The following is a 24,539-nucleotide window of genomic DNA, read 5'->3' on the forward strand; positions in this document are numbered from 1 at the left end:
CTAATAATTTATTTACATCGCAATACAAACAGACAAAAACAAAATAATTAACAATAATATTAATTTTGGCCTCTATATAAACTTGTCCTAATCGGCGGGCCGCTGTTATTTTCCCGCTCATTCGCAGCGTATTTTATTTTTCAAAGTCCCGTTTTTAATTCATAATACGCGCGGCTGCCCTCCTCCTAATTTAAACCACCTCGCCACGTCACCACAGTAATTAATTATCTATTTTTTTTCAAATTTTATTTTTTCATCCACTACCGTCGTTCTCACTCTCTCACCTCTCACCTCTCACCTCTCACCTCTCACAGGTTACTCGTCCCTCTCTCTCTCTCTGTCTCTGCAACTCTCACTTTGCCTTTAAGAAGACGAAACTCTCTCTCTCTAGCTCCCATTGTTTCTCTCTCTAGTCGCACACTGGAGAAAAATAGTAGCAGAAATATTTGATTCATTTTAAATAATTATTAAATAAATAAAAAAAGGGGGAAAACAATGCTCGTCGCTTTCGGTTCGCGAGCCATGTGACCGCTCTGACATATTCTCTTCCTCTTTGCTCTTCTTTTACTTCTCCTTCTTGCTTCTCCCATTTTTTTGTTTTTTTTATTCGCTGCATTTTTTCAAATCTCTCTCACGGAGTCACTGTCCGAGTTGACTCAGCTGGATGGCCTCGTCCTCACGAGCCCGCAGCAGCTCTCCTTTCTCCTACCGGAAGCCATCCAGTCCCTACTCCTCGACCTCTTCATCTTCTTCGTTGATCAACGGTCGGATGATTCCGCGCTCCTGCTCGACCTCGGCCTCGTCGTTCTACAACTCTGGAGGTGGGCTCGGGTCCCGATCCGTGACGCCGAGCCACGGCCGCTCCGATTCAATGCAGTACGGGTCGGGGGGTTACAGTGCTCGCTCGCCCGTCGGGTTCGCGTCCGAGGAGCTTTTGGCGGAGATGCTCGAGGCGCCCAAGGGTGGGGATAGCATATCGGTGACGATTCGGTTTCGGCCGCTGAGGTAAATGATGGTAGATCTGAGCGTATTGGATCAGATCTATGAGCTCTCGGATTGGAGGATTTTGAAATGTTGGATTCTAGGGTTGGTTTTGAGGTAATGTGATTGAATTGATTTCGTTTTTTGGGGGTTTTGGTTGCAGCGAGAGGGAGTTTCAGAGAGGGGATGAGGTCACTTGGTACGCAGACGGCGATAAGATTGTGAGGAATGAGTATAATCCAGCTACAGCCTATGCATTTGGTAATATATTAGTTAGTATATATTGTAATTTTGAATTTGGAAATTTTGGTGTGGAGTTAATTTCGATTTCGGTTAGTTTATGGAAAATGCAAAAGAAAATGTGTCGGAATTAATCTGCATTTAATGTAGTTACAGGGTTTTGAAAACTGATTGGATTTGGGGATGGTTTTGTTGTGGCAGATAGAGTTTTTGGACAGCATGCCAATTCGCAAGAGGTGTACGAAGTTGCTGCTAAACCTGTTGTCAAGGCTGCCATGGAAGGTGTCAATGGTATGACATACTTCTCTTGTAGACTACAAATGGAGAATTCGTTAATGCCTAATGAGAAACGTTGATATTGTTTCTGTAAGAATATGTATAACTGATATAATGAAACGTCGATTGTGGTGGAAATTCTATTAGCTTTAGTTGAAAACAGATAAATTAAGTAAGTTACGTTCAATTTTCTTGTTAATTTTCCATTTCTTACGGCTTGAGTATTGAAAATGCAGGTACTGTTTTTGCTTATGGTGTGACAAGTAGTGGAAAGACACACACTATGCATGTAAGTTCCACTTTCTTTTCTTGGGATTTTGCTACTGAAAGTTTACGCATATCGAAAGATCAAGTTGGCTTGTTTTTTCAGTAAAGCTCCGTTTGTGAGTTGCGCAGAAAAGGTTATGATGACCAATGTTTACACTCTGTCTCTTTGATTCCACACTAGGAGACTGGATTTAAGCTTGCCTTCCTTGGCCCTGAAAATATAAATGTCTAATGATTAATGAGAAACTGCTTTTATGGAACTGATTACACCATAATGCAAGTGTTTGTTTTCAACGTGAATGTTTTATCTATTTTCTTTCTCCATTACAAGGATTTTTTGATGTTGGAATTTGATGGCCATGTGCTCATTAATCCAACGTCTACACAGACCTTGTTAGCACCTATCTCTAGTTGTTCACGATAAAGGAGTTATATACCTGGAAAACCTTGTATTTTCTGTAGATTGTTAGTGGGAAGCGCAAGAGTGGTCATGAGAACCTGATAACAAATGGGTGCTGTTGGTTGTGCTGTCTTATCTTTATCAACCCTTTACAAAACTATCTTCGTTTAATTCCAAAAAGAATCCTGCACCAGAACTTGTATCCCCTCTGCCCCTTTAGATTCAACACACATTAATACATAATGTAAAAGAACTTTGTTAAAGGGCTGAAGGACAGAAATTTAACATAAATGCATAGCTGGTAAACTAAAACGACAAGCCGATCACTCAAAAAGCTATCTAAACAATGGAGCGCTCCACTTCCTCAGAAGCTCTTCATGTCTCAAGTCACAAGAACCACATAAAACTTAAAGGAGCCCGTCTCCAAACAGCTTTATTGTTTTTTTACATTTCTACCATATAGTACCTCAAAACAAGACCTGGGCCTGACATACCTAATTGACTCCATACCCCCAAAAGCTCCTGTGCTACACGATAGATGGACAGAGTGTAGGTAGATGACTTAGATTCCTTTATGTGTTCTTACAAATATATAAAGAGATGCATTCTCAGGCACGATTGGATTGATCATCAAGTTATGCAGAGTCATTTTGATCTATTTATTTGAGCAAGCCCAAACACCCCTGGTGGCACCCATCTAAATAACTACCAGTGTCTAGTTTAAAGAAACTATTAACGATTTAATGAAGCCATAAACGATTAAAGTTTTTAAGGTGCAGTTGGGTAAGTCCTAAGTTTGGTTTGTGCTTAGCCGAAATGTAGATGAACAACTTTTCATGCACTGACATACAGTTATGGTTAACTTGTTTACTCTGGAACATTGTTATGTGTCCTAAGTCCCTAATCATAGGTTCTGTCTGGCAAGATCACTATAGATTCTGCCAGAACACGATCTTTTGAACTTAGTTTTGTTCATCCATAATGTTCATCATACGTTTGTGTTTTTTGCTATACTTCGTATTGCTTGTTTGTGTTCCCTTAGTGTTGTGTTGACTCATTTGACTCATTTCTAAATCTACACAGGGTGATCAAAACGCTCCAGGTATCATACCATTGGCGATAAAGGATGTCTTCAGTATTATCCAAGATGTAAGTGCCCCTAAGAATTTTGTAGTTCTGAAGTATGACGCTTAAATCTTAGTTTTTCTTTATTCCTCCCCCTTCCTTCGGTTTAACATTATGCCAGGATATGTCTTGCCATACTTTCTTTTGTACATTCACCTAGAGTAAAAATTTATTTTTGTACAGCCACTAATCCAATCCCTCCCTTCATTCCCACACTGGTTTCTTAGTATTACCTTGTGAATCACATCGATGTTGCATCTGTTTTAATAATTGGATTTTAAACATGCTAGTCCAGATGTGATATGTTTTCTTCAGCAATGTTTTCATGATAATTTACTTCTAAGTGCTTATTATTGCATATCATGTCTGTCTTTCAGCATCAAGGTGTATATTTATTGCACTGATGGAGTACTTAACAGACCAGAGTTCTATATACTAGTTTCTGGAACTAATTTAGGTCATATTGTACATATTGTATCTTACCTTGCCAATAGTATACATGCTTTTCCTTGCATACTCATGGAAGCTATATTTATTTTCTGTTTCTGTTGAACAAACACAAGAAAAGACTTGAGTTTCCTGTTTGATGACTAACTCATAGCTGCATTCACATTTCAGACCCCAGGAAGGGAATTTTTACTCCGCGTCTCATATCTTGAGATCTACAACGAGGTCAGTAGAGCTATAGGCATTGGCAGTCACATGTTAGGGTTTGAGATTATATGTTAGCTCAGTTTTTCCTTGGTATATTGTATCTCTCATTCCTCTGTGTTTTGAAGATATTTCCTAATATTTTAAACTCTGGGATTTCTTTCCACCATCATTTTACTTATATATTTTCATCATCATGATCTTAAGTTTTACATGACAGATTTTTCTTGATATCCCGTTTAGTTTTTGTCTTTATCCTTTATCCTGGAAGCTATCGTTGTCTGAGTGAAAGTTTTTTCTTTTATATTCAATATTCTTATTTGTATTGATATAAGGTGCTATTTCTGCATCTGGTATCAGGTGATAAATGACTTGCTTGATCCAACAGGTCAAAATTTGCGTGTTAGAGAAGATTCACAGGTTTGTAATTCATCTTCTAATGGCCTTCCTGATTTAACAGTATCTATTTTGTTTTATTTTTAGGGCCTCTGAAAGATTCCTACTTATATTGTAATATTTTTATCTTGTATAAAGCACATTTAGTTTTTGCTGGGTTTATCATTTCTTTGTGTTCGTATCATTGAAATTTCAGGGTACTTATGTTGAGGGTATAAAAGAAGAAGTTGTTTTGTCTCCTGGGCATGCACTTTCTTTTATTGCTGCTGGAGAAGGTACTTGCAGGGATGACATATTTAGCTTTTCTGTTTCTGCCAGTTTTATTAGGTTAAAAATGATTTATTGACTGCATTTTTAACCGATGCATGGCAATGGCAGAGCATCGTCATGTTGGATCAAACAATTTTAATCTGTTGAGTAGTCGAAGTCACACCATATTTACACTGGTAAACCTTCTTTATAACACACTTCCTTGATTTTGTTAAGTTTCTAATTACTCAATCTGTATGTAATGTTCTATCTTTTATCAATGTTGAGGGACCAAATTCTGAACACACTTAGATATGCATCAATTAAACACCGCAACATTTAAGTCAAAGGTCGTACCCAGTGCACAAGGCTCCCGCTTTACGCAGGGTCTGGGAGAGGTGAATGTCGGCTAGCCTTACCCCCATTTATAGAGAGGCTGCTCCCAAGTCTCGAACCCGAGACCTACCGCTCATGGGCGAAGGCACTTGCCATCGCACCAAGTGCGACCTCTCGCAACATTTAAGTCAATTTAAAAAAAAAAAATGAAATGCAGAGGTATGGTGTTACTTGTTTCAGCCTTGGTATTCCTTATGGAACGCAGCACAATTTTTTCAAGTTCATTCGTCAATATAATATTTGCCTGGGCAGTACAAGGCTTTGAGATAAATGTGTGAATATTTAGACTGTTTTTGTTATTTCCTACTTTTCTTTGTCAAATTTCTTTGTGTCAGTATTTTTCTGTTTCTTTATGTAAGCACATGAAATTCTGACTTTTGTGAAACATTCCTGCTAATCATATTTAACTTGGATGCATTTGCAGATGATTGAAAGCAGTGCCCATGGTGATGAGTATGACGGAGTGATCTTCTCTCAACTTGTATGGTTCAAATGAATTGTCCTCCCAACTATTAGATTCTTTAGTTTCCTACATAATTTTTCACTTATTATTATTTTGTTTGTTTTCTTTAGAATTTAATTGATCTAGCTGGATCTGAGAGCTCGAAAACCGAAACAACTGGACTAAGAAGAAAGGAAGGATCATACATAAACAAGAGTCTTCTAACTCTTGGAACTGTAAGTGCCTTACAATTTGATTAAATAACATTAACTGCATAATCAGTGTTATCTATGTTCCTAAGCCTAAGCAAAGCCTTCATGCACACTGTTCTAGCCATATGAAAGAATGTATATGGTGACAACTTTTTCTGCAACATGATGCTGATGCACTTTTCACTTTTAGCTGAACGGAACTTCATATTTCTTTTTTGTTTAGTGGTCACTCTTTTTGTTTTAGAAAACAAAGTGGCTACAATTTTTATAAATCGTGTTGAAGTTTCTAATGAACAGAAAAGCAATATGATATTTAGTTCTTAACTTGATGTTATGGTTGCAATGAAGGTAATTGGAAAGCTGAGTGAGGGAAAGGCATCCCATGTTCCATATCGAGATTCTAAGCTTACCCGCCTTTTACAATCCTCGTTAGGTGGGCATGGACATGTTTCGGTGAGTTCCAACACTACCATTGTTAGCCCATTTGCAGTGAAATTTGCTTTTGAATCAATTATTTTGAAAAAATTGTGCGGTTAAAAAAGCTAAAACTATCATAACTTTGCTTTTTATATTTATTTATGTATTTATTTACCTTTTTTTCTTTCCTTGCACATGTTTTCCCAGCTTATTTGCACGGTGACTCCTGCATCAAGTAGCATGGAGGAAACTCATAATACATTGAAGTTTGCAAACAGGGCAAAGCGAGTAGAAATCTATGCATCGCGTAATAAGGTGTGCAACAACTCATGGCATGAATACAGTTTTAAGGCACTACTCAACATTAAACACTTAAGGCTCACTATTCTGCCCTTTGGCTTTTCTTTGAAATTATTTCTAGCAGATTATTGATGAAAAGTCATTGATTAAGAAGTATCAAAGAGAGATTTCGGTCCTGAAAACAGAACTTGATCAGCTAAGGAAGGGGATGCTTGTTGGCATAAGTCATGAGGAGATTATCAGCTTAAAGCAAAAGGTTTTGTTCCTAAACTGAAATAAATTGTTTTGGCTTATTAATGAGTTTATACTAATAAGATTTACATATGATTGTTTTGGTTTGGAAATAGTTGGAAGAAGGTCAATTTAAAATGCAATCAAGATTGGAGGAAGAAGAGGAAGCGAAGGCTGCTCTTATGAGTAGAATCCAGAGGCTGACGAAGCTTATCCTTGTTTCTTCAAAAAATACAATTCCTGGATTAGGTGATATTCCCAGCCACCAACGCAGTTTTTCTGTTGGTGAGGATGACGTGAGTTCCTTACTCATTTAAGTTGTATATGGTCTGTGCTGTTTTCTGCTCCTTTCTTTGACGTTAGTTGTTTGAGCTTGAATGTTGACAAGTCACTATGAGGAGAAACTCTGTGTTGAAAACTTGAAAGTTTGAGAAATTATTTTTGTTTTGCAAGTTATGCAGACAAGGATGTATGTCTCATGTTACTGTTTGATTTCTTAGCTTTAGCACAGAAAAAAAGGACTTCATATCCGATCACTTACTTTTAATGTTAACTTTATGTTTTTTCCCTTTCTACTTAATATTCTCTTAAAAGGTTTATAGTGTTGCCAAATTTGATATTTCGTACTTGTTTTCTGGTGTGGAAAGCATCGTACAATGTTTACATTTTGTTGTGGCTTTTGTATGGCAGAAAATGGAAGTAGTGCGAGATGGACCCTTGCTTCTAGAAGGTGAGAACCAAAAGGAGTCACCATCATCTGCATCTGCTGGTCCATCAGATATGGCTTATGATTTTAGACACAAGAGATCTTCCAGCAGGAGGAATGAAGAGCTCTCCCCAGCTGGCAGTACAATTACAGATTCAACTCAAGCGGGTGAACTTATCAGTGGTTCAAGAGTTCCGATGGTAACTAATTTTAGTATATTTTTGTTCTGTTCCACTTCCATTTCAGCGTATAAGGATGCATTTGTCGAACTATCACAAATACATTTGATTTCTATTTCAAGTCTTGGTAATAATATTTTGAAATCAGTATGAGGGAGAAGTTTAGTTTTTTGGCTAAATTAATTTTGCAAAACATTTCTCGGGCCAACTGTCTGAGGAAGAGGGAAGTGGAACTTGCTTGCTTCTTTCCCACATGTTTGAGCTTGCGTGCAGCAAATATATGTATATGGGCTTACACATGCTTATACAAGCATACACTTATAGGAAGTTTCAAATAGGATCCATGAGGATAGATCTTGTCTATTTTCCAGAGTTCTTTCCATTCTTCCTTCAAATACTTTTCTTGTTCAGAACTCACTCATTCATTTATCAAATCAGGATGTGCCATGAAGTTTCTTGTATCTACTATTTGATTTTGCCACATAATGACTATTATTTCTTATTAACAGACTTGTGGTAAGTAATAATTGCCTTTGGGCAAGTTCTATATATAATTTACATAGACACTTCAGTATGAATTCATTTGTTGGCTCAAATATTAATTTTTTCATTAAAGTATTTATCCTTCAATATTATGATGTAATTATGATTGCTTATTTTAATATACTTTAGGGAGGGATGACAATGTCAGATCACATAGACCTGCTGGTTGAGCAAGTTAAGATGCTTGCTGGAGAGATTGCACTTGGCACCAGCTCCTTGAAACGATTGGTGGAGCAGTCTGTAGATGACCCTGAAAGCTCAAAAACTCAAGTATAAATTCTATTCTTATTAATCATATTCTGCATATTTAGAAGTCCTAATTTTGTCTCCAGAATGTTGTGAAAGCTTGGTTAACAAAAAAGAAGAGACGGTGGCTTGCACTTGTTAGTTCAATGTTGGATGGGGCGTATTTAACACAATATTAATTGGCATTTGGAACTAATTGAACATATCAGTGGAGTTTGTCATTTGGACCCATCTTACTGTGGTATTCTGTGATAAATGAGATCATGTTCATTTGAATCTAATCAGTTTTTACAAGCAATAATGTAAAATTTACAGGCCTGTCTAGTTCATGAACGCCATTTAGCACTCAAAATCCTAAATAGTTTAACAGTTTACAGATTCATTTGAGCAGCAGCTGAAGTATGTTTACTTAAATGATCCTGATTAACAATCCATGCTTACAGATTGAGAACTTGGAACGTGATATCCATGAAAAGAGAAGGCAAATGAGAATTTTGGAACAGCGCATTAACGAAAGTGGTGAGGCTTCAATTGCTAATGCATCTATGGTTGAGATGCAGCAGGTAGTTTTGCATTCTCATCATCTTAATTATTATTGTTCATAAGTAGTACAATGTTGTTTTAATTACTTCTAATTTCTGCAACAGACAGTTAAGAGACTGACGACCCAGTGCAATGAGAAGGGATTTGAATTGGAAGTGAGTGCATGCTTTATATATCTGTTTTTCATGGACACAAAATGGGCAATGTTTGATTTCTAAAGTTCTCCTATTGCTTAAGCTATTAACTGTGTTTGGGGCTGTAACATTTGCTCAGTACATTCTAATTGTCATGGAACTCATCTTTGAAGTGTACCTTTCATGCAGATAAAATCAGCAGACAATCGTATTCTCCAGGAGCAATTGCAAAATAAGGTTAGAATGCCTTCCCTAGTTCCTTTGGAGAATTATCTTTCGTTAACTTTTTCTTCCATTCAGCTGATTCCTTTTAAGCTTTGTTTTGTATCAGTGCAGGATTTTATATCCTTTGGTATATTGCTGAGCTTTCTGTGTATTTGCAGTGTGCAGAGAACATGGAGTTGCAAGAAAAAGTGGATCAGTTAGAGCGGCGTTTGGCTTCAGTATCTGGTGAAAGATCATCACCGTCTTCCGAGCACTGTGCATCTGAAGAGTATGTTGAGGAGTTGCAAAAGAAAATTCAGTCTCAGGTGATTACTGAAACTTTCTGCCTTATCAATCCATAACGCTTGATGGATTAGTAAATGCTAGCGAGTACCTTAGATTCAAGTATATTGCCATAATCTTGACTAGCACTCCCTCTTTTGTTTTAGTTTATTGTTCTTGGTTCATGTGAGCTTTTATAGAAGTTATAGTTTCTCTGTCGTCATTACTTGACAATGGAATTTATATCTATTTATTATTTAGAATGATGAAATCCATAGCTTTGTTTAGTTATATATATATATTTTTTTTACTTTCGTATGAATTGGTTACTATTTGTACCGAAAAAAGAATTGGTTAGTATTAGGATTTTTCTTTCGTGTGCTTGAATATTGTTGTGGCAATGTAAGACGTTGTTTTCATCCTATACATCGAACTAATTGATGCTTTTGTTCCATCTCATAGGAGATTGAGAATGAAAAACTAAAGCTGGAGCACGTGCGTTTCTCGGAGGAGAGTAGTGGGTTACATGTGCAGAATCAAAAACTGGCCGAAGAAGCTTCTTATGCAAAGGAACTGGCATCGGCTGCTGCTGTTGAGTTGAAGAATTTGGCTGGTGAAGTGACAAAGCTCTCATTGCAGAATGCAAAACTAGAAAAAGAATTGTTGGCTGCTCGGGAGGTAGCCAATTCTAGAAGTTCTGCCATGCAACCCGTTAATGGCATTAACCGGAAGTACAATGATGGACCAAGAGGTGGGAGGAAAGGGAGGCTATCTGGTCGTTCTGATGACTTTGAGGCATGGAATCATGATTCGGATGATTTAAAGATGGAACTCCAAGCAAGGAAACAGCGAGAGGCAGCTCTTGAGGCTGCCCTTGCTGAAAAGGAATTTATAGAAGAGGAGTACAGGAAAAAGGTTGAAGATGCAAAGAAAAGGGAGGAAGCTCTAGAGAATGATTTAGCAAACATGTGGGTGTTGGTCGCCAAATTAAAGAAAGAGGGCGGGTCTATCCCTGAGACACACACAGAAGAAAGGCATAATGATGTGATGGAAAATAATAATGGTCTAAAAGCAACTGTGAATGAGAGTGCCCACATAGAGATACAAGTTTTGGATGCTCCAAAATCTGCTGATGATGAAAGTCGTATGGAAGAACCTCTTGTTCTTCGCCTTAAGGTAACCTGATTACCTGCATTCTCTTTTAACATAAATGTTCTAGGATTGTTTTGGTATTCCTCTACCATTTGGATTGGAGACGTTAAAAGGCAATCGGTTCTGTTTTAAGGTTCATTTCGTTTTGTAAAACCAACAAGACAAAAGCTCAGTTATGTTTGAATGGCTTTGAAGACATGAAAAAGAAGAGTCAAGTAGTATAATTTTTGTGGCGTTGACTTTCTTAGGTCATAGGTTTGGTTTATAAACATATTTGCATAGAGATTGTGTCCACTTAAAAAGCTTGGCTCAATCCAAATGGTTCTATTCTCACCATATGTTGGCTATACTATCTACAGATCTTTCAATGAATTCAAGATGTTATCATATACTTATTTGTGTGGGGTCAACCATTTTTTTTTTTTCGTGAAAAACATGTGGACACTTAAGAAGATAAAGATTTAAAGATTAATGAATTATCGTCAAGTAGTGTGGTTTGAAGTAGAGGAGTCTTTGTAATCCTACAAATGTTGTCATTGAAAGCTGTGTAACATACCCACTTTTATGTTTCCAGGCTCGAATGAAAGAGATGAAGGAGAAGGAGCTCAAACACCAGGGAAACGGAGATGCCAATTCCCATTTGTGTAAAGTATGTTTTGAATCACCAACTGCAGCAATTCTTCTCCCTTGCCGGCATTTTTGCTGTAAGTCATTCTGAAGTTGCGTAACAAAAGTGTCAATTCAACCCTATATACTCATCGTTTCTAGCAGTAACTCTGGTGTACCTTTTGCAGTGTGTAAATCTTGTTCACTTGCATGTTCTGAGTGCCCAATTTGTCGTACAAAGATTTCAGATAGGCTTTTTGCATTTACTTCGTGACACTCTTTTATGCCCCCAAACGAAGGTAATACAGTTTTCTTATTCTTAGATCAATTAGTTGCATGGATCAATTTGCAGTATTCGATGTGTAGTCAGTCATTTTTCACAAGGGCGATCCTCATTTTCTTTTCTTCTTTTCTATTTTGCAGGCTTTTATGAACATTCTGTTTTATGTGAAATGGCGGGTGCGATTCTTTAATTAGTTTGGTCGTATGTAAGTAACTGTGTAAGAGTATATCGATATGTTGTTTGTGTCGCTCTCCATTTGAGTCCTGTAAAATAACAAGGGACAAAGATGGGGAAAAAAGAAATGTGCACATTTGGGAGTTTGAGATGCAGAAGGGATGATGTTGCTTTCTTTTTTTAAAGCAAGCAGCAAAATGTTGTGATTGAGCTTTGAGGGTTCCTATCATATATAAAACATTACTTTGCCGTGTATAGAAAACAATGTATGCTTAAGAAGCATTATTCTTCCACCTGCGCAAATGTTTCCTTCATTTTTTCACTGTTTATTTTCTTCTGAATTTTGGACATACTGCAGTTCCAAACTTTTCTTTTCCCCTTTGCCGCTACAGTGGTGTTCCAGGCCATTAATACAAGGCCAAGTTTAGTCGGCTTTTTGAGGCAATGATTCTCTAGACATGTTTAGGGTGGCATGGTTGGTGACTGTCCCTAACAAAATACGTATTACATTGATTCTCTAGACACGTTTAGTTGGCTTTTTGAGGCAATGATGTAGTGTGGATGCAAGTATCACATAGGTTGAGAAAAGAAATAGGTTATGGAACTGATAATTACACTTTTTTCTTTTTTTTTACACGCTCCTCTTAATTTTTTTTATATCAAAATTGAATAAATCAAACAAAAATAATGGACAAGATTTAATAAGAGTGTAGAGGAAGAAAACAATAAAGGTTCATAACTTCATATAGGGTCGTTGTGTAGTCGTTGTGTAGTCTGCGCCAATCCTTGTGAAAGCACAAGCATCATTGTCTGATTTAGAAAAAAAATAATCCTTGTATTGCTTCGAGTGTATTGAACATTGCCCGAGAAAGTGCGAACGACAATTATCATTTTTCACGGGTTATTATTTATTAAGCAACATTTTTATTTTTGTTACAAAAGTTGAGCTGGTAAAGTATTTTTTAGATATGCAATTGGTGGATGCTTTGATAGATAAGGTCTTCCTCTTCAGTCCACTGTATTTTGAGTCGAAATCTTTCTCACATCTTAGTCTAACTTAATATGGTGATACCGCTTGTTGGGACCAAATTCACATCCACGGCGGTGCACGAATTTGGTTCCAACACTGGTTGTAATTTTTTTCGTTGACAAACAATAACGTTTGATTAAATTGTTAAACGATAGCTTAATATAGTAATACTGCTTGTAACTAAAAGTAATTTTTAAGTGCGCAATCGATTTCTCACACCTAGGTCTTAGGAGATGGAGGACTTTCAGGCATGATTCTCTCCCGCACATCATTATTTACGAGTGAGCTTATTTAGTTAAAACTTAACTGTTCTTTATTGTCTTTTGATGCTTAGGAGAGAAAGCTCATACTTTCATAGTTTGGGTACTGTATCCCATGCTAACAATACAACATAATGTATAAGTTTTTCTTTATACAACGTTGATACATTACACATGACACCACCATGATGGTGTCTCTTGTGTCGTTTGAGTTTCCGTTTCTGATTACATAAGTTAATCTCCACTTAATGACATACCAAAGATTGGTGAAATAATTTGTTGTGTGTCTATTTTTGTCTCTCTACCTCACACACGGTATTAGGTATGGCGAAGTTAAGGCTGCGTTGGACTTGGAAGCTAGGCCTGACAATTCCTGACACGACCCGATAACCCGACACGACACGACACGAAATTAACAGATGTTCGGGTCGACACGATAACGAAACGGGTCGTTATCGGGTAACCCAATAAGCACATGTTAAGATAACGGGTTGTTTCGGGTATACACGTGGGTAACACGATACACGATAAGCAGAATATTAATTTAATAATTTTATAACCCTAAAAAAATACTATAATTATTATATATATTAATTTAACAATTTTATACCCCTAAAAACTATAATAATTATATATATATATTAAATTAACTATAATAATTATAATAATTATATATACTATAATAATTATACCCCCGAAATATTAACTATAATAGTTATATATATATATATATATATTAAATTTTAAATTAAATTTTATACCCCTAAAAACTATAATAATTATACATACAAAATAAATAGATTTAAATCTACTTAATAAATAAATTTGTTGTGTGTCTATTTTTGTCTCTCTACCTCACACACGGTATTAGGTATGGCGAAGTTAAGGCTGCGTTGGACTTGGAAGCCAATTTCTTTCATCAAAATGCTATCTCTTATTAACTTCCCTTTCTTATGGGACTCATCATCCTTGCATTTATTTTTGGCCACACCATCCATGTGAATTAAAAATTACTCTTCTTAAATAACTTGCACAAGCAAAGCATCAATATTGCCATAACAAAATAAGGAATACTCAAGAAATAAAATAAAATTCTTAAGTAATTCCGACCAAAAAATAAAATAAAATTCTTAAGTAATTTTTATTGGTATATTAATATTTTAATATATTTAAAAGAAAATTAACGAAAGTGACTAAGATTGCAGACTTTGTAAAATACAGTGACTAAATTAGCTAAATTGAAAACATTGTGACAAAAATTGATTTTAGGTATAAACACAGTGACCACAAAGGTTTTTAACCCAAAGAAATGGTATGCAGATTATGAACAATTAAGGTGCCATTTTATAACCATGTCATCATTTTCAGTTTTCAATTTTTAGTTTTTAGTGAAAACTGAAAACTGAAAACTGAAAGTAGTTACCAAACAAGTTTTCAGTTTTCAAAAAAATGAAAACGAAAACACAAACTGAAAACGAAATTGTTATCAAACGGCCTCTAAGTAAATCCATTTGAAATACGCATGGTTGCATGAGTTTGTAACTAAACATACTAAACATGACATTAAAACCGAAAATTAGAGGTCAAATGGTTGCATGAAGAGAATAAGTCAAGTGGATGAGAGATTCATTATCACTTCATGTAGAGGTCAAATTAAACACGTTCTAAGCCCTCAGATTAGTAGAGAAGAGGAAGACCTCGCCCTCAATAACTGAGGTAGCAAATCACCTTAGGTCCATAACAAAGTAAAACCATTGAAAAAAAAGTTCCCAATAACACAAGTGAAACTTCAAGCTCCCAATAACACAAGTGAAACTTCAAGTGCCCAGATGGCCAAATCATTTGATGAGAAAAAAACCTTACGTTGTTCGGAAGATCTTGCTTCACTAAGGGCAGCAAATCCCACAAGTAACATAAGCAAAATTGGCCTTGATAACTGCCAAGTATACACATCACCAACAAAATGGCCTTCTATTGCTTTTTTCAAACAAAGAACAAAAACAAAAAAAAGAGGAAGAAAAAAAACCCCTCTAGAGGCAATGTGCACTTCCAACCTCACAGAAAGCATTGGAATGATCCTATGAAAAATCAAGAAGGTCTTCCACATGCCACCCGGGCAGCGTCTCCATCAAGTACTTCGATATGCTGCTTGTCGAACCCGAACCATTGTCACTGAAACAATAATTCTCTTCTATCTTGTTGTATGACGAAGATGACATTGTTTGTTCCATTAACGAAGGAGAAGAAGAACTCAAGATTTCGTTCGACGAAACAGTTCTCTGTCTCTTTGTGGATGACTTTGAGGCTCTTGCATCATTAGTTTTTGCGGTCATCACTTCGGAGAAGTTGGAGCAGGCTGATGAAGTTGGATACAAAGAAGAAGCTGCAGAAAGCTTAACACCGGGGAGCAGAAACCTGCTGTGTTTCTGTGTGTGTTCGTTCGATTTGTGAATCGAAAGGTCACATTCCCTGCAGAGAATTGCTCTATCTTCTTGACAAAAGAGAAATCCTCGCCTTTCCTACAAAACCCAACACAAAAAATTTAGGACTCAAGGAGCTAAGAATTGGTATCTTCTTCACCAAAAATTATTAACTAGCTACAACACTTTCTTGTCGCCGAAATATAGTTTGGAATTATACAGTGATTTTCAGACTCTCGTTTTCTCCAACTGCGCTCCTCCTTGTACAGTTCCTTTATTATCTTTGGAGTATTCAATTCAAAGGCTAAAAAATAAGGAGTGGATGGAGGGAAATGGGAGGGCGAATATCACTTCCCTGTAATTTTATCGTCAATAATATCATAGAGAAAGAATGCATCTAGTACTAACCTGACAGATATCACAAAGAGGGGAGTCCTTGAAAGTTGGGTGGAGAAGAGAGAAGCGCTTGTGTTTGCTGGCAAGCTTGTTTGCGTGGTGAATTTGGCGATCGCAGACGTCACAAAGAGCGGCTTCATCGGCAGAGCAGAAGACAGTTGCCTCTTCTTTGTCACACACGTCGCACCGGATCTTCATGATCTCTTTAAAATAATTTTCTCTGGAAGTGCAGCTGCAGGATATAGCTGTGTGTTTGAGTAGTAGTTGTTTTAACTGAGTTGGTGATGGGGTTGGAAGGGGAAATGTTATGGGAGATAATGAATGGAGACAAAGAACAAGTATGGGGTTTTGGGCATTTGGCCGATGAGGGATGGACCAGAGAAAGTCAGATAACAGCTAAGAACAACTTGTTCCTGTGGGCGGATGGGTTCATATTGGATGGATGATGTCTCTTTCTCTCCACTGTATTGTCTTTGAAGATGGGAAGGGAGGGGAGGCTTGACAAATATTGATCCTAGCCCTTCTCCTCCTAATATAGCAGAATGAGAGAGAGAGAGAGAGAGAGAGAGAGAGAGAGAGAGAGAGGGGTTAATCCCTCCCTTTATCTCCAAAGAATATGATATACAAGAAAAGAGAGGGAGAGGTGATATGGATGGAGCACTATTGTTAACTCATGGGAGACCAGATCACAAATTAATTATCAATTATCAATTAGTTAGAGGGTTGCTTTTCATACTTGTTAATCACGCGTGGAAGATTGTCAGCTTTTGATAATTCAAAGTAGGACTTACATGCATCAACAATTAATTATGTGTATACTCACTATTTTGAGCATCAATTACAATTTCGTATTCTTGATTAGATTTAATATTTAATGGGTGGACCTACTTGTTCACTCACTTGTAATTTGTTTATGGAGATGATTTTCACACACATTTTTTACCTTTTCAAGCATTATTTTTTATTTATGGTAAATTAAACGAAAACAAAAGACATGACTAAGCTGAATGTGTAGGAGAATAAAAATGATGTGTGTTTTTCATTTGGGTGATGCTACAGAGACTATCTCTTTAAACCATATTTTATAAACCGCATAATGTTGCGGTTCTTGGTTATATTCATTCTTTAAATTAAAAACATAACCATCAACCATCATATCATGTGATTTAAATAATCTCCTTAGCATTTTCCTTAATTTATTTCAAAGTACATATGTCACAATAAGAGCTATTCATATTCGTTATCATTGTCTAACAATCAACTGTGAAAAAAATATCAAGGTTGGAAAATCATCATTTGGTCTTTTTATTAAGGGAACTTTAACGAAAAACTTCCAGTATTATTCAGTTTAACGAAAAACCATACTTTTATACTAAAAAGTCAATTATGATACTATTTACTTTACCCTTTATTATTTTGTCATTGTTGTTAAAACTCAAAGTTTTCAAGCTATTTTTATTAATTTTCATTTTTTATTAAAGTAGGAATATGAACAATTTGATTATGACGTCGATAATAAGTCTATGGACAAGTAGGACGGCAGGAGAGACTTTTAGTGTGTTTCAGAACAAGAGGTGGTACATTATGTATTTATATATAAGTGATGAGATACTTATATTAAAAAATTAACTGCTTGAAAAATAAATTTTTTTATTTATATAATAACACGTAATATAATACCTTTATTTCGAGCATATTGAAATTTTCTCGACAAGTAGATCCTTGACACAAGTATTTTTATTTTATATTAGCAAAAAGTGCAAAAGGGGAAGAAAGCATAAAGACGCAATATTATATGGGATATAGATGCGCAATTTGGCAAGTAGCATTCAATCAATTGATGAAAGGCTATAAAAGCTTTCGATTAGCAGCATTATGTCATTGTCGGCAGCCAAACCACACCAGCTGCAACCTTCCAAATAATCATGTCAAGGAATGAAAATAGTTTGGAAAACGAAAAGGCATTCCAAACTAGAGGGGAAATGGTATTTTCTTCAACACAATAATTAACAAGGCCTAATTTTAAGCAAAATAGAAGCCTAGTTTTTGTTTTATTTTTCTATCAGCATAGGGAATGAGATGAGCAGAGGAGGATATCGGGGTGGTCCCGAGATTATTCAAAAGCTCGGATAATTGGCTGTGAAGAACTCAAAAGACTAATTAAGTTTGGGATGTGGTGGAGTAGAAGAGTAGCCATGGTTGCAGATCGCAATAAAGGTTTTGCAAACTCAAAGAGAAAGAAGGCTGTTTTTATTATTATTACTTTTTATTATTTTTATAAATGGTTTGGCCAAAACTATGTCGTATTGAGCCGAATCATTTAAAAAAAAAACAAAAATATTATTCATACCATCTATTTGTACCATCATGTGTACCATTTCTAATAGAGATGAGACTCACATGTGTTAGTGGGTCATACCTCTAGTAGCATAGGGAATGAGATGAGTGAGACTTTTTTTTTTTTAGAACAAACGATATTATTTACACTAAGAGGGTGGAGAAGTGAGCTAAGCTTTACAATGGACTAGCAATAATGTGGTTTAAACTTGCCTTTGGCGAGAATCGAATCTAAGACCTCTCACTTACAAGTAAAGAAGAATACCACTAAACAGTAATACTAAGTGGCAAAATGAGTGAGACTTTTAGAACTCGAATATGTTGAGAGGTCGATCCCTCGTAATGAAATGACTAAAAAAAACTTAATAAACTCACCAATAAAACTGTAAACCTCTAAAAAGTAAACAAATTTAAATATAAAATCCAAGTTTTTCATACAATAGGTTTTCTAAGTCATCAATCATTGGGAAGCATTATGCATAAGAAGCCTTGAAGAGTTGATGAAAGCTATTTTTGTTAAAAATGTCTCAAAATTCATACTACTATTTAAGAGTGATAAATGATCATGACAAATTAGACTAAAAATAACTTTTCTAGTTAAATAAAAAAAGAAAAAAAAGAAATCAACCCTTTTTACACATAGAAACTCTTTAGTAATTAAGTGTAAACTTTCTCATTCAAAACTTCAAATAATGAAAAAGAGACCATTGCCTTCTGTATTATGAGCATCTCTAAATAATAAGGAAAACTAATGAAAAATGCTTGAAAACTTTGAGTTTTAATGATAAGGACAAAATAAAGGGTAAAGTGAATAGTACCAGGTTTGACTTTTTAGTGTAAAAATGTGGTTTTTTGTTAAAGTGAACAATACCGTGGGCTTTTCGTTAAAACTCCCTAAATAATACCCTAATTTTTTGGGAAAATGGTGTATCTTTTCTATATGTATTACAATTAGGAAAATGCCTAGAAAACAATACAATACGAATTAGTTGCGTTTTAGAATTTTGCCTTATGCCCCCCTCCCCACCACAGGAAATTGCCTTACATGTTGCCTCACTCATTTGATGGGTGAAATTAATTAATGTTTGAACTGTAAGATAAATTAGGTTTACCTCTCTTTTGACTTGCGTTCTAAAAACAAGGTTCTAAAACACATTGTTGAACTTAACATGTTAGATGAACTCCCAAACGAGATGATGTAACACGATTGACTAATGTGACTTTGTTAGTACGTTTCAACTAAAACTTTAGGGATTGAAGACACAAAGAAGTGAAATTAAAAAAGGGAATAGGGTTTATGTTCAATTTTTGTCAAAAATAAATTTGAACCACATTATTGTCCGTCCATTGTGAAGCTTAGCGCTCCCCCACCTCCTTAGTGTAGTTTGTTAAAAAAACAAAAATTATTATTAGTACTCAAAAAATCTCATTTAGCATTCTAAATTTTTTACAATACACCTACAAAAAATACAAAATAAACTTTTTAAAGTGCTAATAGTAATTTCTTTTAAAAATTAAACAAAAACAAAGCACGGTGATGGTTGGCAGCTCCCCATGCCCCACTCCCATATGCACGTTATAGGATAATGGGAAAGCAAGGGAAAGCAAGAAAAAAATTCCAAACAAATAAAGAAATGGGAAAACCAGTAAATGACAAAACAACACTTTTTCAGGGTTAGATAGGGATGATCTTGACTGAATCATTCAAACATAAAAGAACGTGAAAGATATGTACGACTCGTATTCCTCTATATCACCAAAAGATACGCAATTTGTATGTAAGCATCAAAAAGGTTGAAGGAGATAAGAGATCAAGCATCTCCGTCGTATCTTTGGTTATTATAATATTATCGAGTCACGTTTTCTTCATCGTCTGATTGCAAAAAGTTTTAGGTTGCGTTGTTTATATAATTTTTTTTATACTTTTTAAACACTTCATATTAATTTTTGCGTTGTTTATATAATTTTTTTTATACTTTTTAAACACTTCATATTAATTTTTATTTTTTGATCATTTATGATTCATTTGAATTAATAGTCGAAAATTAAGAAGCATGTGTGAGAGGTAAACAGAAGTGTGTAGATAACATATCTAATATTTTAACTATTTTTTATGTTACGTACCAATATGTGGCTTAACAATTAGGTCATGCCTAAAGATCTAATGTATCCATACAACAATTAGATTGCATAAAATTTATATCACTGAGTAAGACATTATTGTAGCCAAACTCCAAAGATCCATTCATTGTTAAATTTATTTTCAAAATCTGAGAAAAGTGCATGCATTCATTTATTCTACATTTTATATCAAATCCAACAACGAATGACAATTCATTTTTTGATCAACATGTGATGAAGACAAGATTTCTGTATAATTATTCTTATCATTTTGATAATTGAATATAATTATGATTATTTGGTTGTAAAGTTCCAATACCATCTCCTTACATGGATGGTATTTTGGAGCATAAATTAGGAGATGCCTTGTTTTACAAAATTGTTTTCAAGTTTTTCCCCACTGAAGAGAGTGGGTGAATGACAGAAGGTGCATGTGTTTTTGTATGACAGACCATGTGAAAAAGTGCTCGCTCACCCACTACTCAATGTCTAGAGAAATTTTTCAGTGTGATCGTCACACGGAATGGTACACTACGTGTCGTTATATAAATGGTGAGATATGTGTGTTAAAAAGTTAATAACTTAAAAAATAAAATTTCCCACCACTTACATAAAAACACGTGATGTACCACTCGTTTTCCCGTTATAATTAAAAATTTCTTCAATGTCTGCACTACTACTTTTGTGATGCCATATAGTGTTTAAGTTGAGTACAAACTTTATGGATCTCCTAAAACAGTCTTCAATGCAAATTGTCTATTTGGGTTGGCCTGCCGTCAGTTTAGGTTTATACTTAAAAATACAAAGTATTTTGGTGATGAGGAGCACGGTGACGGTATACGAATGCTAATCATGTTCAATCTTTTCAGCTCAAAGCTGGCTGCTGTCGACATTTTATGATATCGACAGTTTAAGTCGAAACTTCTCCTTTTATCTTTTCGGCTTTTTCACCATCCTGTAATATTGTATAATAATTAGATTAAAAATTGTTTAAAGGTTTCTTAGGAAATAGACGATTTAAATTATCGTGCAACTATACATAATGAAAATAAGAGTCGAGAACGTTTAAATAAGAAGATTCTAAATCAAATACTTGCTAATTATTAAGTATGAACGCTATGATATGCATGTGCAATAGATTTAGTGGTTGAGCATCGTATGAAGTAAATAAAAAAACTATTATATTAATCTAGTCATATCATTCTATACAATGTTAAAAGAGACTTCAAATCCGAGTTTTTCTTTTCAGTGTTAGACACATAAAGTAGCTAGGTATATATTGTTCTAGCTGTACTGGCAACTTATATGCCGAGGGTGATTTCATGTATAGGAGTGACAAAGACCAAAAGCCATCCAATTTGATAATTATAGTCAATACGATCATACGATCATACGATTCATTGGTGACAAAGTTGATTCATTGGTGACAAAGTTGAAAAATTGTGAGTTGTGTGATCATCCTAATGACCATGACTCTGTTGCCATCTATCTCTCAAATTGTTGCGCATTATTATTTCAGTGTGCATTTGATTATAAAACTCACTTCTATTAGACTTCAATTTTTCTGATTTAGTGTGTGAGTTTGATTCCTAAATGTTCGCGTTCATTGTAGGAGAGATTTTTTAATGTGCATTTGAAATTGCTTTGAAAGCCTTTTAGTCATCTTAAAAGCATTTTCAAATAAGCTTCTTATATTGTGGTGTTCTAAGAAGCATCCTATTGTGTCCCGCTCTAGTGCTGAATCGGAGTACCGCTCTCTTGAGCATACCTGTCCCAAGACAACTTGGTTTTGCTTTTTGCTTAGTGAGCTTGGTGTTCATCTATCTTTCCATGTACTCTTACATTGTGATAACCTGCGTGCCACCTATTTAGCGACTACTCTTGTTCATAATGCTCATACTCGGCATATTGAACTTGATTACCACTTTGTCTGTGTAAAGGTGGCCCCTGATAATCGAAGGAAATGTGACATCTCCTATGTTGATTAACCATCTTCTCACCAAAGCTCCATCAGCCTTGTCATCATCAGCTTTGTTTCAAACTCGTTCGATCAGACTCGTCTAGTTTTCCAAGGTGGTGGCAGCAGAGGTGGTGATGGTGTTAGATTGGAGAAACTTAACCCCGAATCGTCTTTGTAATTATAGTATATATTATAGGAATGTTCCAGTTGTAACTACTTTAGGGTTCTTACCTAAATAGAACTAAGGCCATCTCTAACCGAGGGCTGGCCAAACGGCTCGTTTTAGCCATCTGGCCCTCCAAGATTCTCCATGATATTAATATTTTAATGAACAGTACATTGCCATATTTGCCTCCATCTCCAACCGAGGACCAAAGGGCCAGAGGGCTCGTTTTAGCCTTGTCACAAAAAACCATATCCAACCGAGGGCCAAAGGGCCATAGGGCCAAACATAATTTATTATTTAAAAACTACAACTAAAATGTTGTTTAAGTTTCATGTTGTATAATTTTTATGTTGGTTAATGTTATTTAATGTTGTTTCATATTGTTTAATGTTGTTTCATGTTACTTAATTTAATTTAATGTTGTATAATGGCTTAGGAAGTTATAGGAAAAAAATAGAATTTAAAAAAAATATGAAACAAATTTTGTCAAATAGAAGTTATAGGAAAAAAAATGGAATTTAAAAAAAAATATGAAACAAATTTTGTGAAATAGAAGTTATAGGAAAAAAATGGAATTTAAAAAACAATATGAAATAAATTTTGTGAAATAGAAGTTATAGGAAAAAAAGAATATGAAACAAATTTTGTGAAATAGAAGTTATAGGAAAAAAATGGAATTTAAAAAAAAATATGAACCAAATTTTGTGAAATAGAAGTTATAGGAAAAAAATAGAAGTTATATGAAAAATTTTGTAAATAAAAAAAAAAATAATAATGTAAAAAAAAAATCATGTCGGTTATAATCGACAGGAATAACAAAACTTAAAAAAAAAAAATAGCCAGCCAGCATCCAGCCCTTTGGCCCTTTGAAATTCCGTGGGGCCCTTCCAGATTCTCGAGCCCTCTGGCCTAGCTCTCGGTTGGAGACGGTTTTAGGGCTATTTTCGGCCCTCTGGACCATTCGGTTGGAGATGGCCTAATATAACCCTATATATTGTCAAATCCTACAGTCATATTCCTATAAGTTAAAATTTCTCTATAAAATAGATAAAAGGACTAGAGATACTCTAAGTGGTCATTTGCTAGTAGATAAAATAGGTATTACACACTCTTTTTTTTTTTTTTTGAACAAATTATATTATCTACATTAAGGGGGTGGAGGAGTAGGCTAGAAATAATATGGTTCAAATTTGCATTTGACGAGAATCAAATATAAGATCTCTCACTTACAAGTGAAAAGAAATATCGGTAGACCGTAGTACTAAGTGGCAGGAATTACACATACTTAAATGCTCTTAAAAATGGGCATATGTTATTATGTCAACTTTGGGTGCCGATCACCACTATTTGTCATCATTGAAAACACCTTCAAGACTTTAAATACTAATTGTACTTTATTTTGCAGCTGATTATACTTAAAGCACAACATAATTTTTTATTTTTTTTTAAAAGAACACATCAATCCCACACTAGCCCTTACTGTTACGCAATTGTCCTATTTTTTCACCCGTCTTATGTTGACATCCGTTATGAATTTTTTTGTTGATACAAGTATAAAGGGTTGGGGAGAATCAAACCTTTCCCATCACCTGTGAAGTTTCTAAAAGAATTATAATTTCCCCACCCACCATTATTCCTTTGGCATTCCTTATTATGCGACTACAACGACTTTAAGAATAAACACTTCATAAAGCAATTTATGAACACTATCTATTACCTTGCACACTTTTCACTTTTTTTCGAGTCACATTGAGTAAACTAAAAGAAAATCAATAAACAGAATTAAGAAGGTGCATTCGAAAACTCTACAAGAGTTGATCCTTTTAAACTTCCACTTACAATATCAATAACTAGAATTGAAAGAAGGTGCATTCGAAAAACTCTATGGAAGTCAAACCTACTAAACTTTCCACTTACAAATACTGAAGAATACCACTAAACCATCACAATAGTTTTTTTTGGGGAAAATTGGGGAACTTTAACGAAAAGCTCCCGGTACTGTTCACTTTAACGAAAAACCACATTTTTACACTAAAAAGTCAATCCTGATACTATTCATTTTACCCTTTATTTTGTCCTTATCGTTAAAACTCAAAGTTTTCAAGTCATTTTTATTAGTTTTACTGAAAAATTGTTGATTTGGATACGTTGGCACGGGCCCTTTTCCAAAGCTAGGGCTTTATTAAAGGGCCGGTAAATAAAGCATTCTTTGAT

The 24,539-nt window shown here is 35.2% G+C and overlaps 2 protein-coding genes across 3 annotated transcripts; one reads left to right on the top strand and one right to left on the bottom strand.

Moving 5' to 3' along the window:
* Window positions 1-225: 225 nt before the first annotated feature.
* On the top strand, window positions 226-11,928 carry LOC103445122 (kinesin-like protein KIN-7D, mitochondrial). 2 transcript variants are annotated; one of them, XM_070806973.1, is made up of 25 exons: window positions 226-1,005; window positions 1,145-1,242; window positions 1,423-1,512; window positions 1,734-1,786; window positions 3,248-3,313; window positions 3,908-3,961; window positions 4,301-4,360; window positions 4,533-4,611; window positions 4,715-4,782; window positions 5,406-5,462; window positions 5,555-5,659; window positions 5,984-6,088; window positions 6,260-6,367; window positions 6,477-6,608; window positions 6,700-6,879; window positions 7,274-7,489; window positions 8,141-8,281; window positions 8,701-8,820; window positions 8,905-8,955; window positions 9,124-9,171; window positions 9,318-9,464; window positions 9,883-10,596; window positions 11,147-11,276; window positions 11,367-11,477; window positions 11,602-11,928. In XM_070806973.1, the coding sequence occupies exons 1-24, from the start codon at window positions 665-667 to the stop codon at window positions 11,450-11,452; spliced, it is 3,249 nt and encodes a 1,082-aa protein (XP_070663074.1). In that variant the 5' UTR covers window positions 226-664; the 3' UTR covers window positions 11,453-11,477; window positions 11,602-11,928. The 2 variants fall into 2 exon arrangements, with proteins under 2 accessions (XP_070663074.1, XP_070663073.1); XM_070806972.1 differs by having other exon boundaries at window positions 256-1,005; window positions 6,474-6,608.
* Window positions 11,929-14,679: 2,751 nt separating this feature from the next.
* On the bottom strand, window positions 14,680-16,433 carry LOC103445121 (B-box zinc finger protein 20). Its single transcript, XM_008384103.4, has 2 exons — window positions 15,754-16,433; window positions 14,680-15,444 (listed from the first exon to the last, which is right to left on the bottom strand). Exons 1-2 carry the CDS (start codon window positions 15,937-15,939, stop codon window positions 15,004-15,006), a joined length of 627 nt encoding a protein of 208 aa, XP_008382325.3. The 5' UTR covers window positions 15,940-16,433; the 3' UTR covers window positions 14,680-15,003.
* Between the last annotated feature and the right edge of the window lie 8,106 nt (window positions 16,434-24,539).

This window comes from Malus domestica, chromosome 10 (genome assembly GCF_042453785.1).
Source record: "Malus domestica chromosome 10, GDT2T_hap1".
Lineage (NCBI taxonomy): Eukaryota > Viridiplantae > Streptophyta > Magnoliopsida > Rosales > Rosaceae > Malus > Malus domestica.

Coding starts and splice junctions, on each gene's coding strand:
- LOC103445122 (XM_070806972.1), top strand. CDS start 665: ATGGCCTCGTCCTCACGAGCCCGCAGCAGCTCTCCTTTCTCCTACCGG. Junction 5,660..5,983: donor GTCTTCTAACTCTTGGAACT/GTAAGTGCCTTA, acceptor GTTGCAATGAAG/GTAATTGGAAAGCTGAGTGA. Junction 10,597..11,146: donor CTCTTGTTCTTCGCCTTAAG/GTAACCTGATTA, acceptor TTATGTTTCCAG/GCTCGAATGAAAGAGATGAA.
- LOC103445121 (XM_008384103.4), bottom strand. CDS start 15,939: ATGAAGATCCGGTGCGACGTGTGTGACAAAGAAGAGGCAACTGTCTTC. Junction 15,445..15,753: donor CTCTTTGTGATATCTGTCAG/GTTAGTACTAGA, acceptor TGGGTTTTGTAG/GAAAGGCGAGGATTTCTCTT.